Source organism: Sinocyclocheilus rhinocerous, unplaced genomic scaffold (genome assembly GCF_001515625.1).
Source record: "Sinocyclocheilus rhinocerous isolate Xijiao unplaced genomic scaffold, SAMN03320098_v1.1 scaffold2475, whole genome shotgun sequence".
NCBI lineage: Eukaryota > Metazoa > Chordata > Actinopteri > Cypriniformes > Cyprinidae > Sinocyclocheilus > Sinocyclocheilus rhinocerous.
Window position 1 is genome coordinate 317273 of NW_015666614.1, and position 15580 is coordinate 332852.

At 44.2% G+C, this 15580-nt stretch overlaps 1 protein-coding gene across 1 annotated transcript; it reads left to right on the forward strand.

Moving 5' to 3' along the window:
* Positions 1 to 310: 310 nt before the first annotated feature.
* gcc2 (GRIP and coiled-coil domain containing 2) lies at positions 311 to 15035 on the forward strand. Its single transcript, XM_016544542.1, has 23 exons — positions 311 to 322; positions 454 to 510; positions 1007 to 1091; positions 1193 to 1260; positions 1908 to 2012; positions 2398 to 4194; positions 4561 to 4624; positions 4724 to 4824; positions 4911 to 5009; positions 5094 to 5213; positions 5527 to 5691; positions 5885 to 5989; positions 7100 to 7262; positions 7392 to 7492; positions 7641 to 7718; positions 7802 to 7939; positions 8391 to 8512; positions 10686 to 10862; positions 12702 to 12919; positions 13010 to 13204; positions 13329 to 13468; positions 14110 to 14311; positions 14561 to 15035. The coding sequence occupies exons 1-23, from the start codon at positions 311 to 313 to the stop codon at positions 14632 to 14634; spliced, it is 4386 nt and encodes a 1461-aa protein (XP_016400028.1). The 3' UTR covers positions 14635 to 15035.
* The last annotated feature ends 545 nt before the right edge of the window (positions 15036 to 15580 follow it).

Here is a 15580-nt window from a genome sequence, read left to right on the forward strand (position 1 = left end):
TGTGAGAGAGAGAGAGAGAGTGTGTGTGCTGTGAGACAGACAGGTGTCAGTGAGGCCGGTTCAGGTCTGCTGCAGAAAGATCAACCGTTCAGTCAGGCGTGTGTTAATGAACCCTGCTTAATGTCATTTTGGGATAGAAAAGATCCTCCTCACACTGCTGCAGGAAGGACACGGTGGAGCTTCAAGATTTGTTTTTGCCAGAGTTACTGGACTAGAGTTACATGAAAAAGCAGAGAGTGTTGTATTATACATTTGTGTAGCATGGTGCTGAATAATTACCCTGATCCATAAATACCATGGTATTCACGTGATGCTTCAGGAAGTACCATGGTAATCCCACAGTAAGTTGGTGTGCTTTCACGTGAGTGTTTGAGCAGACGGATTGTTGTAAAGAAGAAAGCAAACGTGCTGTAGCTGTAGGAGTGTCATACTAACGTCTCTCTCCTGTGACAGGACACAAACCCTGACTCGCTGGCGTCTCCGGCGGGACAGAGCTCCGGCAAATCCAAGGTAAGATCCTTCACTGCGTGACACCTCATAGATTCAATGCGTTTGATTAAGAAGGTTCATTTCTGTTATTCAGCTTATAAAAGCTCAACTATACCAGAATCCCAGAGTAGTTTATTGTTATTGCAGGTTGATTTTAAATATATAGAAGGCAATTCATAATTAAATTAAGATTTAAATTAAGATTTTGTGAAAAAAATAAATAAGGTTGTCTTTAAAGGATTCGTTTATTCAAAATATTTGTCATCATTTTCTGACTCTCACGTCTTCTGCGAAACACAAAATAAGATAAAAGACTATTTCAGCTGTTCTTGTCTTTGCAATGAAAGTCAATGGTGTCCAAAAGATTGACGCGTATTATTGTATAGAGCAAACAGCTAAAACATAACTCAAATACCTTCTTTCCTGTTTCGCAGAAGAATAAGTCAAACTCCAGAAGAGTAAGTGATGGCAGAATGGTCATTGTTGGGTTATTTAGTGTTTCTCTGTCTCGTTAAAGCTGGACACGCTGTCTAAAGAAGATCTGATCAAGTTTGCAAAGAAACAGATGGTGGCAATGCACAAGATCAAGTCTAAATGCACAGGTGAGATTGTAATAGTTGCTTCTTAATTGTAAAAAATGATTTGTAAAAGCTTAATATTGAAGTATAAGTATTGTTTTTTTTCTTTCAATTTTGTAAACCAGATTTCGAGAAGGAGATTGAAGTGTTAAAGCATGCTCCGAGTGGCACATCAGACTCCTCCGTTATCCAGGTTAGTCCACCTGTGAAACACTGTCAGAAATCAGCCTTAGTTTTCTTCTTTCTGCCGTTGGAGAATAATCTGTACAGGTGTCATCCGTTTAACACAACCAGTGCTCTCTTAGGACAGCTTAGATTGTACAGCTTTACCAACAGTTACTTTTAGACTGCTAGATTTCTAATGAAACATATGATGCTAAAAGAAGGGAAGCATCGAACAGCTCTCACTGAGAAACCTTCCTTATTCCACTGTGGTGCTGTTAAATGAGGAGCGGCGTGACACGGTGACGTCCATCGCTGAAGTAGGATGATCATGCCACACAGAAAAGTAAACGTTCCCACACTAGCTTCAAAGGACTTTATTGACATAATATTATATGGTCGTGGAATATTGTATGAGTGTCATGGCGTTGAAAACAAACAAGCATATCAGTAAAATGCTGTAGTAATGTAGCTCGCTGATGAAAAGCTGTGAAGATTAATACTGTACCTAAAGCCATCAGCACCTCACTACAAGCGCTTCCGGTGTGCTCCTGAACCCGCTCCTCATCGTGCTGAGAAACGTTCCTGCAAAGACTATAGATACAGGAGAGAGAATCAGCAGGAAACACTGCCTGTTTGCATATGAAAATGATTTTGAGTTTGAGTTAATCTCAACAGGAACTGAGTGAGCGGATGGACGCTGTGCTGCAGGAGAAAGCTGAGAGTCACCAGAGCCTGACGTTACTGCGCAGAGAACACGAAGAGTTCAGGAAGCAAGCACAGGTAATTACAGCACTTGTGTAAGGTTGGCTAGTATGCAGCAAATATAACACATATTAAATATGATCAACTGCAAGTGTAATAACAAGCAAAGTGAGGAAATAAATACCGCACAAAATAAGGTATAAATAAACGATCCAGTGGGGAAATTGTGTGATCATTTTCATATTGTTTGCTTTATCTAGTAATCATTTCTTACATTGAAGTCTATCTATATTTCCCACTTGCTCTTCTTCCTCCTCTAAGATAATGAGGATAATGGAGGCTAGAGGTGATGAGATTGTGTTGAATCCACAATTTCCACGTGTTCTTTCTGTAACTTCACATGTAATATTGTATGAACTCTGCTGTTTTTAAGTGACTGACTTTAGGTCACATGTATTCGCAGGAGACAGTGGCGAGATTAGCAGCTCTTCAGGAGGAGCTAGACTTCAAAAACAAAGAGTGTACAGAAATGCAGACGCACACAGCGGAGCTCACCGCTGACTTCAAAGCAACCTGTACTCAATACGAGTCCAGAATATCTCAAACTCAGGAAGAGCTGGAAGAAGCCAGGCGCCAGTGGATGGCAGCAGCGGAGGATCTGAAAGACTCTCACCAGACGAGCCTCACCGAGTCCCAGCAGGAGACGGAGAACCTCCACAGGGAAATCCAGAGGCTGAACAGACAGTACGAGGATGACGTGCGGTTCCTGGAGGAGCAGCTGGAGGTGAACGCGGCAGACTTCGAGAGGGAGCGCGAGCGGCTGCTTCTGCTGCAGGAGGAGCTGTCGGAGCAGCTGGCGCTGAAGGAGGGCTTCCTGCAGGACGTGCAGGAGGAAGAGGAGGACACTAACAGAGCGGGGCCTCCCAAACAGTCCCCGAGTGCCAAGACATCAGACGACTCGAGTCACGAGGCCAGCGTGCTGAAACTGGCACTGGAGGATTTGCAGGCTCGAAACATGATGCTTCAGGAAGAGCTTGTGTTTTTGCGAAATGTGAAGCGGGAGCTGGAGTCCGAGCTGAAGCAGGTGCGAGAGGAGTTCACCGTGGAGAAGGAAGAACTGGAGTTCAGAATCGACGAGCTTCAGATGAACCGAGGTGAAGAGAGGTGCAGCGTCTCTGAAGAGTCCCACAGCGACGGCCTGAAGCAAACCTGCTGGAGTGCTGGAGGAGAGCAGCGAGACAGACCCTCAGCTCCGTCTGAAGATCAGGACCGAGCAGAGCGCTTCATGAAGCAGTACAGAGCCATGAAGGAGCACACGGCTGCCTCGCTTCAGGCTCTGCAGGAGAAGCTCCAGAGCGTCTTCCAGGAGAGGGACCGATTGCTGGAGCGCTGCAGAAACGCAGAAGAAGCATCAGAGCCGGCAGCGGAGGGACTGGAGATGTCTTTTGAGGACCTAAGGAACAAAAATGAAGAGATCCTAGTGAGTCTTCAACACGAGGAGACTCTTGTTCTCGAGTTCAAGGAGACGCTGAAGTTCACGGGGTCTGAATCCGAGCATGAGCTCACGCAGGCCAGTAACCTGGAGAATCAGCTGTCCTCCGTGACCGAGGAGAAAGATGAGCGCATAAAGTCCCTCGAGGAGGACGTCAGTGCTCTTCAAGCCAGACAGGACGAGTGTGGAGACACCATCAAGCTTCTCCGGTCTCAGATCACCAGTCTGTCAGAAGAGAGAGACGGCCTTCAGCGAGACATGGAGGCTAATCAGGAGCATCTCTCTGGCCTTCAGTGCCACATCACTGAGATCCTGCAGCAGAGCTTCTCTGAGACGGAGGTCGACGGCTCGTCTGATATCTCTGCGCTCATAGACCGTCTCTGGACTGCAGCTCAGGAGGAGAAAGCAGTGTTACGCCAGCAGCTGGAGGAGAGAGTCGAGCGCGTCACCGCCGAGCTGCAGGCGCGGATCCATGACCTCCTGCGGGAGAAGGACCTGCTGAAGGCCAGTCTGGGTGATGTGCTGTTAGACACCGAGGGACTGCAGAAGGACCTGAGAGAAATGCAAGCCATGAACGAGAAGCTGAGGGCAGAAAACCACAGTCTGCTTGCTCAGGTCGCTGACTTGAGCAGGGGTTTAGAGGAAAAACGAAAGGAGTCGCCGGATGAAAGCGACGCACAGGTTCAGGAGGCCAGCGAGCTCCAGCAGGCTCTTGCTGACAGAGACGCTCTAATATCTCAGCTCAGGGAAGAAGTCGCTCACTTACAGGTATCCTGTGTTTGTGATGCAGGCTAGAATGTTTTCTTGTATAGAAGCAAGAAGCCAATCACTGAGATCTCAAAGGAGAAAGCTAAGAATAGCAGGGTCAGCTTCTATAGACGTGCTTGAGAGACCAGAATGCATTTCATTTTTCTGTTCCCATTTGCTCCACTATTGTGTTTCCATGAATTATAATAACAGAGAGAGATGGACAGTGGCAGCGTCAGCTCATTTAATGCCTGGTGTTTATCTAGAGGGACTCGAGGACGGACTAGCATTAATCATGCATTAATAGTCTAAACATGCAGTTATTTATAGCAGAATTGTTCCACAAAGATCTCTTATGTTTCTTTTCTGCTGACTGTCCATTTTCAGATGTGCAAGGAGTCATCGGTGTCTGATGAAAACGAACAAATGAAAGCTTTATCTCATGAAATGGGTAAGTTCGTTCACGTTAGACTTTGAGAAAACCTCTTTATTTCATGATGCCTGCCTGAACTGTTTCTTTTATATTCTTGGTGATTCGTCTGTCATGTAGAGATGCTGAAGAAAGAAAGCAAAGATAAGGATGAACGCATGAACAAAATCAAAGCTGTTGCTGTGAAGGCTAAAAAGGAGCTGGACAACAGCAAGAAAGAGGTTTGAGGTGTCTCGTACTCATGGAGACGGGTGTCAGATAGCGTCTCTGTCAGTGCTGTTGATTTGGGCTGTGTTTGGCGCTCTAGGTCGTCTCTCTGAGAGAAGAAGCGGACCAGCTGAAGGCTGAGCGAGACGCATTATCACGGTCTATGAAGGACATCATCCACGGCGCAGAGGACTACAAGGTTTGGAGTTCAGTCCTCTATTCTAGTTGAATTCATCTGTAGATGAGAGGTTTACTAGTGCTGTTTTAAACGACACGTTTCTAGAACCTGATGGTGGATTATGACAAGCAGGCTGAGCTGCTGGATCTGGAGAGAGAGAAGCTGGAGCAGGCCAGTAAACACAGTGAAGATTTAGCCAAACGCCTTCACAATGCAGTTCAGCAGGTACTTCAGTAACAGCCGTCTATCCGTCGTGTGAAAGCAAGTGTGATTTGTGGGCGGAATAGGTTTAGGTTCTAGTGATTGTGATTCTGTACGCCTGTGGCTCCTCTGCTGGACACCTGTGTGTGTGAACTTGAGGACAATCACTAAACATCTGTGAATGATTGAGGGTCATTGAGCAGAACCGATGAAGAGACGTGAATCTAGCCTCCGCAGCCTGTGACTGATTCACTTGTATCTAATGACATTCACGCATGTTTAAGTGTGCAGCAGTACAGAATGAGCGGGATGATTGTTTTGTGTGTCTGTGTCTCAGCACGAGCTGCTGTCCTCAGAGCGACAGGACCTCACGGCCCGTATAGAGACGCTGCAGAGTAACGCCACGCAGCTGGAGTCACAGATACTGGAGACGCAGAAGCTGAAGTGCGGGCTGGAGCGAGAGCTGGAGGCAGAAAGGCTTTTAAGAGAGCAGAAGTCTAAGGTACAGCTCAACGAGTCTGACCTCTTACAGCAAACACTGACTTTCTGATGCATCCCTGCAGCAAAACATCTCTCTCGCTATATATATATCTCTTTCTGTCACTGGTATCGTAGGTTTTCAGGAATGTTTTCTGTTGTTCTTCATTGAGGTTTTGAGGCTGTTGTTGGATCTGTGTGTGGATGTGTTCTTGCAGGAGCATCAGTCTGCAGTCAAGGAGGTGGAGGAGCTCCAGGCTCAGCTCAGCAGACACAAACATCAGCTCCAGCAGACCGCTCAGGAGCTCGAGCAGCTGCGCAAGGCACGACCCAGTCCAGTCTCCTGTTCACATCCTGATCCTGATCCTAACCCCCAACAAATAGACAGATAGATAGATGGATAGATAGATAAACCGATAGGTAGACAGACAGATAGATAGATGGATAAGATTTTGACTAGATTCTGGATTTAGCTCAACATCAGTACCCAGTTAGTAATGATTTGAACTTAAACAGTTGGCATCAGAGTAGGAAGTCATGGCATTAAATGTTACATGTACTGCAAAAAAAAAAATCGAATACAATTAGAAAATACAAATTTTCTAATACAAACATCGAAACATCCTTAAATCAAGATACATTTACTTGGAAAAAAAATGGAAATGAAGATATGAAGTCTTGTTTTGTGAGAAATTGAACGAAATTACGCGAGTTAATGTTTAAAACAAGAGAAAATATCTGTGAATGAGCTGTGAAAACGTATTTTTTTCCCCCCTTTGAATTAAGTTGATTTTTCTGACCCAGATGGTAGATATTTTTCTTGTTTTAATCATAAAGTCTGTTAATTTTGAGCAAATTCTGAGCAAAAAAGACTTCTTATGATCTGTTATTTTGCTTCTCAAGTAAATGTTTGATTCCACCTTTATTTGACCCTCTAACTCTTAACACTTTCTATTCTATTTTAATTCTACTTTATCTATATTTATCTTTTTTTATTTTTTTATTCTTTATTTTAAAAAAAACAACAAAAAACAAAAACTAGCTTTCTATTTTTTCTATTCTATCTACTTGTTTTTCTTTGTTTGTGTGTGTGTCTGCTAAATGACTAAATGTAAGTGATTTAAGAATCTTTAGTTTTGCACTGGAAAACAAGACAAAAATACTGAGGAAGAACAAAAGTAAAATAATATTCATATTACATATAACTTTTTTGAAATTCGTGAATTAAAGTAATAAAGAGCAAAATTGTATTATTGATCGTTGTGTTGCTGATACAGCTCATTGTCTGCTCCACTGATATTTCCAGACTGATATAGAACATACTGATGTGTTGTGTTCCCTGTGTGATGCAGGTTATATAAGAGTTCATTTCATTCATAAACACTGCTCGCCCAAACTGCAGCCTGTGTTGAGTGTTGTGCTGATCTCTGCAGGACGCTCAGCAGAGCACACTGATGGACATGGAGATGGCAGACTACGAGAAGCTGGTGAAAGAGCTCAATCACAAGCTCTGTGAGAAAGACAAGCAGATGGAGGAGCACGAGATGCACATACAGACACAGAAAGAACGAGAACAACGGCTGATGGAGGAAATCGGTACTTATAACAGTGTTGTCTGTTCATTTGCAGCCGGCGTGGCTGATGTTGTGATCTGTGTGAAAGAGTCGGCCTCCAGCTCCACAGGATCAAACGCTGATGAATCTCATTGTGTGCTGATTCTCTCAGAGTCTCTGAAGCTGCTGCTGGATCAGACGGAAGACAAAGCCTCCAGGATGAAACAACTGCTGGTCAAGACCAAAAAAGATCTGGCAGACGCAAAACAAAAAGTGAGTCTCATGAAATCAGTCAAAAATGAACATTTAATTAGTCACGCGTTGCCTTGCTCTTAATTTAGAAGATCAAGAGAATGATGTGAACTCTGTAGCTTGATATGGCGGTGTGTTGGTACAGTGATGCAGTGCATGTTGTCCTCAGGAAGCGGCGCAGGTGATCTCGCAGTCTGCTCTGAGAGGAGATCTGGAGGCCCATCAGCAGCAGCTGGAGGAGCTGAAGGTAGGAGGTGTTGGGGTGATGTTCTGGATCTCTGTATGGTCTGCTGTGGCTCACTGGGTGGTGTGTGTGTCTCTCTGTCTCAGATCCAGTGCAGTGAGCTGACGGCCGAGCGTCACCGGCTGCAGGAGCAGCTGAAGCTGATGAGCGAGCAGCACCAGCGGACCTCCAGCTCGTATCGGCACAGTCTGAACACGCTGCAGGACGAGTGCACGACCGCTAAGGTGCTGCAGTGAACCCTAGACGGCCTCCTCATGCCCTCTGTGTTCAGCATCTCTCCCTTAGATGCACAGTCGAGCAGCGTGTCCTTCTGCTCATTCCTGCAGACAGATTGAAGCTCTGACACTGGGATGTTTTCCACAGGACACTAGTCTTGTTAACAAAACACAATTATAGCTCAGCCATCAGCCCCAGCGGCTCCTAATAAATCGTGAGCAACAGAAGCGAGAGGAAATGCTTCTGAGTTTCCTGCTCAGGGGAAACGCACACATGATTTTATTCATTAGAGCGCTGCAGCGCTGTTTGCTTGAGCAAAGAATGCCCACGTCAGCTTCTGCATATTTATACATGTTTGTCTACACTCGCTTTTGCCTCATATATATATATATATATATATATATTTATATATATAATTTTTATTTACGCACTGTCTCTCTTGTGTTGTTTTGATTGCAGGCTGATCTTGCAGCGACGGTGTCCGAGTTTGAGAGTTATAAGGTGCGAGTCCACAATGTGCTGAAGCAGCAGAAACACAAGAGCTCAGCTCAGAGCGACGGCGACGCTTTCAAACAGGAGAGGTGACGTCATGTTATTGCTGCATTTAGTGCAGAGCTTCTTCACGTTACTTTCTCCAGCAGTTTAGAATGTGATTTCTCTTCTAGCTGCCGTTTCAATGATCTGTGAAGCACTTCCTTAAGACTTTCACTCTCTTTCTCTAGGCAGATTCATTCTCTCTCACGCAGTCCAATTATGACATTGTGCTACGGCTCTTTTACATGTTAACAAACTAACTTTATTGTTTGGATAGAGCTGGAAAATAGTGTGCATTCTGCAGTTCAACAGCACAGTGATTTAAGCCGGAATTATTTTACAGAGAATTTATTTTACACTAAAAATGTCATCTACTGATGCATCAATGTACAGAATCACAATATTGTTCACAGTTTGCAGCATACCATTTAATTTTGCTTGGGGGAAAATTTTAGTTTCAGCTGACGGATATTAATCAAACTGTAAAAGTAGTAATTAAGTGATTAAAAGCTCAGTGCCATATTGTTTGCTGAGGTGCATGTAGATAGTGTCTTTTGTTGTTGGACAGTAAAACAAAACAGACACTTATAACTGCAGATACCGTTCACGTAATCATTTAGGTTTATATTAATTGAGAAGTGTTGGGTTCCGGTCGACCTTATTAATGCAGCATAACCATGTTTTAGGTAATGAACATAGGTGTATGCTTGACTAGAGAGTTGAATCTGAATCTGAGCCAATTAGGAAAAGGATCGTCTCCTGCAGATGATTTTGATAGTATTGTTATAATTATCTGACCAAATTTTCACAACATGATGGACTATAGTGTGATATGAACTAAACCATTTATAAGTGATTACTTTGAGTTAGGGTTAGTTCTACAAACACTTTTACAAACACTCCAAATGTGGCTTTCAAACGACAGGCATCCTCTTATATTCAGAAGTTTTTATTTCAGTAATGAATGCCTGGTTTATCAGAATTCAGTAAAAGGAAATTACTAGCCCTCAGGTCTCAATGAATTATTAATCTGAATATCACTGACATAATAATGAACTAATTAACTACTGCCATGTTTCCAGACAATCTCTCCTTAGTTTTGCACATAAAAGGAGAAAAGTAGAGGACCTAACACTGAGCCCTGTGGCACACCATACTTAACTCGATATGACATGTCTTAGTTTAAATAAAGTGAGAATGGAATAAAGTGAGAATGGAATAAAGTGAGAATGGATGTATAAGTTCATAATAAGTGCAGTCTCTGTACTATGATAGGGCCTCAATCCTGTTTATCACAGATATTTTTTTCTAAAATGGAGAATGTTTGTGTGGGGGTGAGCGACTGACTGTGTGCATGGACTACAATGAAGGCAGTGTACCAATTTGTGATGGTGGTTAAACTGACTGCAACCAACCATGCCTTCAGCGTTTTAATCTGTTTGTAGTGAACAATCTTAACTGGAAGCCAAAGCGTCCGTGTTTGTTTTGTGGACATGAAGAACACACAACACAAGCTCTAGTGCGCACTCTAGTGTTGATGACCGTATAAGGACACTTTTCATTGTCTGCTCCCCCGATTACAAATTAGTGCATTTGTGCTGAAACTGATTAATCAACAATAGATAAGATCAATGATAAAAGTGTTATTAATGGTGATTAATCAATTAACATTTAATCAGTAACATCCGTTGTACAGAAGAAAGCAGCATCAGGTTCAGAGAGCCATAAGGACATCTTAACGCAGTTATGTTCCAGAATACTGCAGGCACTGAATGAGCATAAATATAAAGACATGACACAAAGGCAGATTTCTACAGCAATGCTCTTCACTCGTCTCATTTACAAAACACTGATTCGGTATTCCTTAATTTACAGATTACTGAACTATATGTGCAAACCTGCAATAATTCAATAGTAGCCTGTAACAGCTCTCCCACTTTAAATATCAATTTTAAGTCTAATAAATGTATGTAGTTTCAGGCAGTTTCTTGTTAGTAAATGTTAAATTCAAATGCATGTATTTTCCTAAATATTAAATAACGTTAATGTTTCCCTGTGAATGTTTGTTGTAATTAGTGTTTTGTGATTCCCTTCAGCAGAGCTGACATCAAACACGCCTCTTTAACTCCGACCGCTCGTGACGAGAGTGAAATCTGTCTAGTGAAAGTGTGTGGCTCTGTGCTGGCGTGTGTGGTTGATGATGTGTTTGTGTTGTGTCAGAGAGCACATGGAGGCCGTGGTGGAGCAGCTGCGCAGCCGCCTGAAGGAGACGCAGCAGAGCCTCCAGTCCAGCACCTCAGAGCTGCAGCAGCTGCAGGTGGAGCACGACACGCTGCTGGAGCGACACAACCGCATCCTGCAGGAGAGCGTCAGCAAAGAGGCTGAGCTGCGAGAGAGGTGCCGACACACGCACATGAGCCTGCACCCTTACACCTCCTGACTGCACAGCTGCAGATAGCTGAAACACTGAAGGGTTTACCAGCACAATGTTTCTCAAACACTTTCTCTGGCAGGATTCATGGTTTCGTCTAAACGGATCTCATGTAATGATTTTTTTTTTTTTAAATGTGGGTTTGCGAGCGACGGTTTTCTTTAAAACCTCTGTAATGCCGTTGAACCACTGACGTTTTTTTAAATGGGGGTTTGCGAGCGACGGTTTTCTTTAAAACCTCTGTAATGCCGTTGAACCACTGACGTATCAAATCAAAAACGAGGGAGTTTTTTGCTCAAGCGCTCATGGCTGCAGTGTGTAAATCATAACGTCTGCCATGCTTTACACTGCCTCGAGTTTCCTGTGTCTGCTGATGTTATTGTTGTTCATGGAGACGCTCTGCATTCACCTCTATAGATGAGTGCTGTCGAAACGCACGCGACCCGCCCGCTGCACGACACTTGAGATGATTACTGTCTGGCAGACACATGCACACAATGCTGCTATTGTTTGACAAGGCTTCTTTCAGCTGGACTCTCACATTACTTGTACAAACAAAGTGCTTTCTGTATTTTGCAAATCCTGTGAATGCATACAAAAGCCTCTTCATGAGCACAAAACAGAGTGAAATGCATCTTTCATGCATCTGTTATTGAAAGTTCTATAACAAAATGATTGCATCTTAGAGTCAATAACAGGTTTAGCCGCCTCGTATGCGCAGCGCTTGCGTGAATGGTTTGCCGGAGCCACGCACATCTGTAGACTAGCGCAGGTTAATTCTCACAGTATTTATAGCTCCTGAAAGGCTGTGACTATGAGGATTGGTTACCTCAGAATGTACGTGGGAATGCAGTTTTCCCTATTGCTCGCGTGCCACTGATTATCCCTCTGCACGCCACAGGTTGAGACCCCTGGACTAAAATCTTCCTGTAGTCATCTGTTAGTGTTTCAGTGCTGTGGAGCAGCTCCAAACCTTCCACAACTGCTTCAGCTCCGAGCATGAACTACAGGCCGTCCTCTTGTTTTCATCTTGCTTGTATGTTTGGGGTCAGGGTCTAGCTGCGTGATGCTGCGCTTCAGCTTCAGTTCACAGACATATAGCTTGATATTCTCAAAGAGAGTTAACTGATGCATGGACGCTTTTCATTGAGTCTTTTCATTCTGTGGTAGTTTTAAAAAGTCAATATAAGAGTTTAATATTTAGCCTATTCATAAGTTCTAATATCACATCTTTTGCCCTATTAAGAAACTGCACCATAAATTCCCTATCCATTGATGCAAAGCTCTAACAATCTAATGACAAACTGAAACTAATGGCTTTATATGATTCATTTCAGATTCTGTTCCAGAATATATACCTCTATAATCTATAACAGCATGGCACTTATTTACATTTCATCTTTCAAAATACTCTGTTGAAGAAAATACTTCTGAAAATACTTTAAAATTCTGAGCACAATTTACTTAAAAAAAAAAAAATGAAAAAGTCAATCTGGATTTCTCTTCATTTTTACACTTCTTCAAATTACACACACTGCATGACTTTTGTGTATTTATTAACTGTATTATGAAATAATTCTTACATTTGTGATGATAACTGCAATTACAAATGAGTGTCAATGTTCTACAGTGTACAATGTTGTAAACATAACAATCATGATAAAAAACCTGGTGCAAAATGTAAATATATCAGTGCTTGTTTGGAATATTAAAGACGGTGCTGTGAGTGTGTGGGACTCGTGACGTATTCTTTGAGAAGTAGTTTTCTCGTGCGCTCTCTGATGTTGTGTTTGTGTCCGTGACAGGCTGCTGTCGCTGCAGTCTGAGAGTGTGGCTCTGAAGTCTGAACACGGCCAGTGCGCAGCTCAACTGAGCGCCCAAAGCGAGGCTCTGCGCAGCAGCTTCCGTGAGCAGACGCGCCATCTTCAGGACGAGCACTGCAGCACTGTAGAAACGCTGCAGCAGCAGATCAGCAGACTGGAGGCCCAGCTCTTCCAGCTGCAGAAAGAGCCCAGCAGCACCGGTGAGAGAGACACTGACATGGATGTGATGATTCTCCCTCAGGCTGTGGGTGCTGCAGTGTTTGACCTGAGTGTGTTTCTGTCTGCTGCAGGCACAGTGCATGTGCAGCACAGCAGGAAGAGTCATGTGGACAGGAGGCCTGCTGATGTTCCTCTGCTGGACCTGCAGGGCATGGCTAGAGAGGAGGGTGAGGGGATGGAGACCACCGAGACCGAGTCACTGTCATCCAGCGGGACCCCTCTGCCCTCTCTGGAGCAGCTGCTCACCTCCGCAGACCTCAAACACGGTAAAGCATCTGCCTCACGCTTCACACGCCACAAAGCAGAGTGACCGAAACACTGGAAGCCTGCTGTGTTAGTGTGCTACTGTAAAGCCTGACATGCTTGTAATGTGTGTCTTTGTGTGTGTAGAGCCTGTTGTCTGGCACACGGAGCCCAGTAAAGAGGAGCTGACGCAGAAGCTCAGCACTGCTGCTCGCAGCGTGGAGCACCTGAACAGTCTGCTGCACGAGACCGAGGCCACGAACGCTGTCCTGATGGAGCAGATCACTGTGAGACACTCACTCACACACACACACTCACTCTCACTCACACACTCACTCACACACTCACTCTCACTCACTCACACACTCACACACTCACTCACTCACACACACTCACTCACACACAAACACACTCTCACTCACTCACTCACACACTCACTCACTCACACACTCTCACTCACTCACTCACTCACACACACACACACACTCTCACACACACACTCTCACACACACACTCACACACACACACTCACACACTCACACACACACTCACTCACTCACTCACACACACTCACTCATGTCTGGTTTGCTATCCTTGTGGGGACTCTCCATAGGCGTAATGGTTTTTCTACTGTACAGACCGTATATTCTATTGCCCTACACCAACCCTACCCCTAAACCTACCCCTCACAGGAAACTTTCTGCATTTTTAGATTTTCAAAAAACTTCATTCTGTGTGATTTATTAGCTTGTTTACCCGTGGGGACCTCAATTTAGGTCCCCACCGTGACACGAGTCCCCATGAGTCTGTGTGTATTCAGGTTTAAGTCCCCACCAGAATAGAAAAACAGGTACACACACACACACACACTCACACTACAGCTCTCTCACATGTGTCTGAACACTGGCACTGAACACTGTCTCTGCAGCTCCTGAAGAGTGAGGTGCGTCGACTCGAGCGCAATCAGGAGCGTGAGAAATCCGTGGCCAACCTGGAGTACCTTAAAAACGTGCTGCTGCAGTTCATCTTCCTGCGCTCCGGCAATGAGCGGCAGGCTTTACTTCCTGTCATTCACACCATGCTGCAGCTGAGCCCCGAGGAGAAGAGCAAGCTGGCTGCCATCGCTCAAGGTGCGTTCACTTCTGCGATTTTGCCCTCCAAGACGAAATCTTTGATTGCCTAGTGTACATGTTCATGCAGCGAACGGTGACACACTCAAGGCTGAGTAACAGCAGGTCAGACTTCATGACAACAGCACACGTGTGAATGAAGACTGGCTTTGTCCGTCTCTATAGTAGAGATCATGCACATTCCCTGTCTGTCTGCTGGTGTGCCGCTGTGATGTGTGTGTGTGTGTGTGTGTGTGTGTGTGTGTGCAGGTGAGGAGGAGTCCGCGGGCTCACGGGGGTCAGGCTGGACATCATATCTGCACAGCTGGTCAGGCATCAGATGAGAGGAGGACCAGCTGCTCTCCGCTCAGAGTAACACAGCTAAACATATCAGCAGATCTTCTCTGGGCTTATGCAGCCTTGATTTCTACTGAGTTACAACTTGTCAGTCCTGATGGGATCTTTTTTTTTTATTTAATCTGGGTTATTGAAGATTATTCTGTGCTGTAAATCATACATAAGAAATGTTGGTCGTATTTATCAAATTTTAATATAAATTATATCATCATATAATTTTTTCCACAAATTGCCTAATGGTTGTGTTGGTGTTTGTAAATCTCATATCCATGAGAGATTTGAGGTTCATTTAATGAACATTGACGTGAAGGAGTGTAAATACAGGGCCTCAATCTCAGCTGTGTCTGTCAGTCGGAGAGTATAATCTAATTAAACCACTTTGAAAGCTGTTCCGTTTATTCTTTAAAGTTTCTTAGAAACTAACACTCGATTTAAACTGATCTTAATCCTTGTTCTTTTCATATCTGTTGAGCGTTAATGCGTGCCGTAAGTTAATTTACTACTTCCGCTGAGATTTTGCATCCGTTGGACACTTTTCTATCCCATAATTCCACGGAGAGGAATAACCATTGGTCACAAGATAACAGCAACATGGCCGATGTGGTACGTTCAGATTGCACTGATACTGTATAGATCGGGGATCTCCAGCCTGCTCCTGCTGACGGTTTGATTGAGGTTGGAGCTGAACTCTGCAGGACGGTCGCTCTCCAGGAGCAGGTTTGGACACCCCTGGTTTTGAGGTGGGCATAAGGGTGTCACAAACTCCAGCACACTTGGGTAAGCAGACTCCGAGAGAAATTCCCTGTCTCTGGCAAGTCCAGCAACTGGCTGTTGTGTGTGTCAACCCAGTACATAGTTTTAGACTAGTATCATCTAAATAAGAAATAACTGCTAATTATAATTTACAAACTCACACATCTGTGAATTAGCAAT

Bases quoted from the DNA above. Each gene is read 5' to 3' on its own strand.
- gcc2 (XM_016544542.1), top strand. The intron at 7,940-8,390 runs GTGCTGCAGTGA...TTTTGATTGCAG, and splicing joins ACGAGTGCACGACCGCTAAG to GCTGATCTTGCAGCGACGGT. The intron at 13,205-13,328 runs GTAAAGCATCTG...TTGTGTGTGTAG, and splicing joins CTCCGCAGACCTCAAACACG to AGCCTGTTGTCTGGCACACG.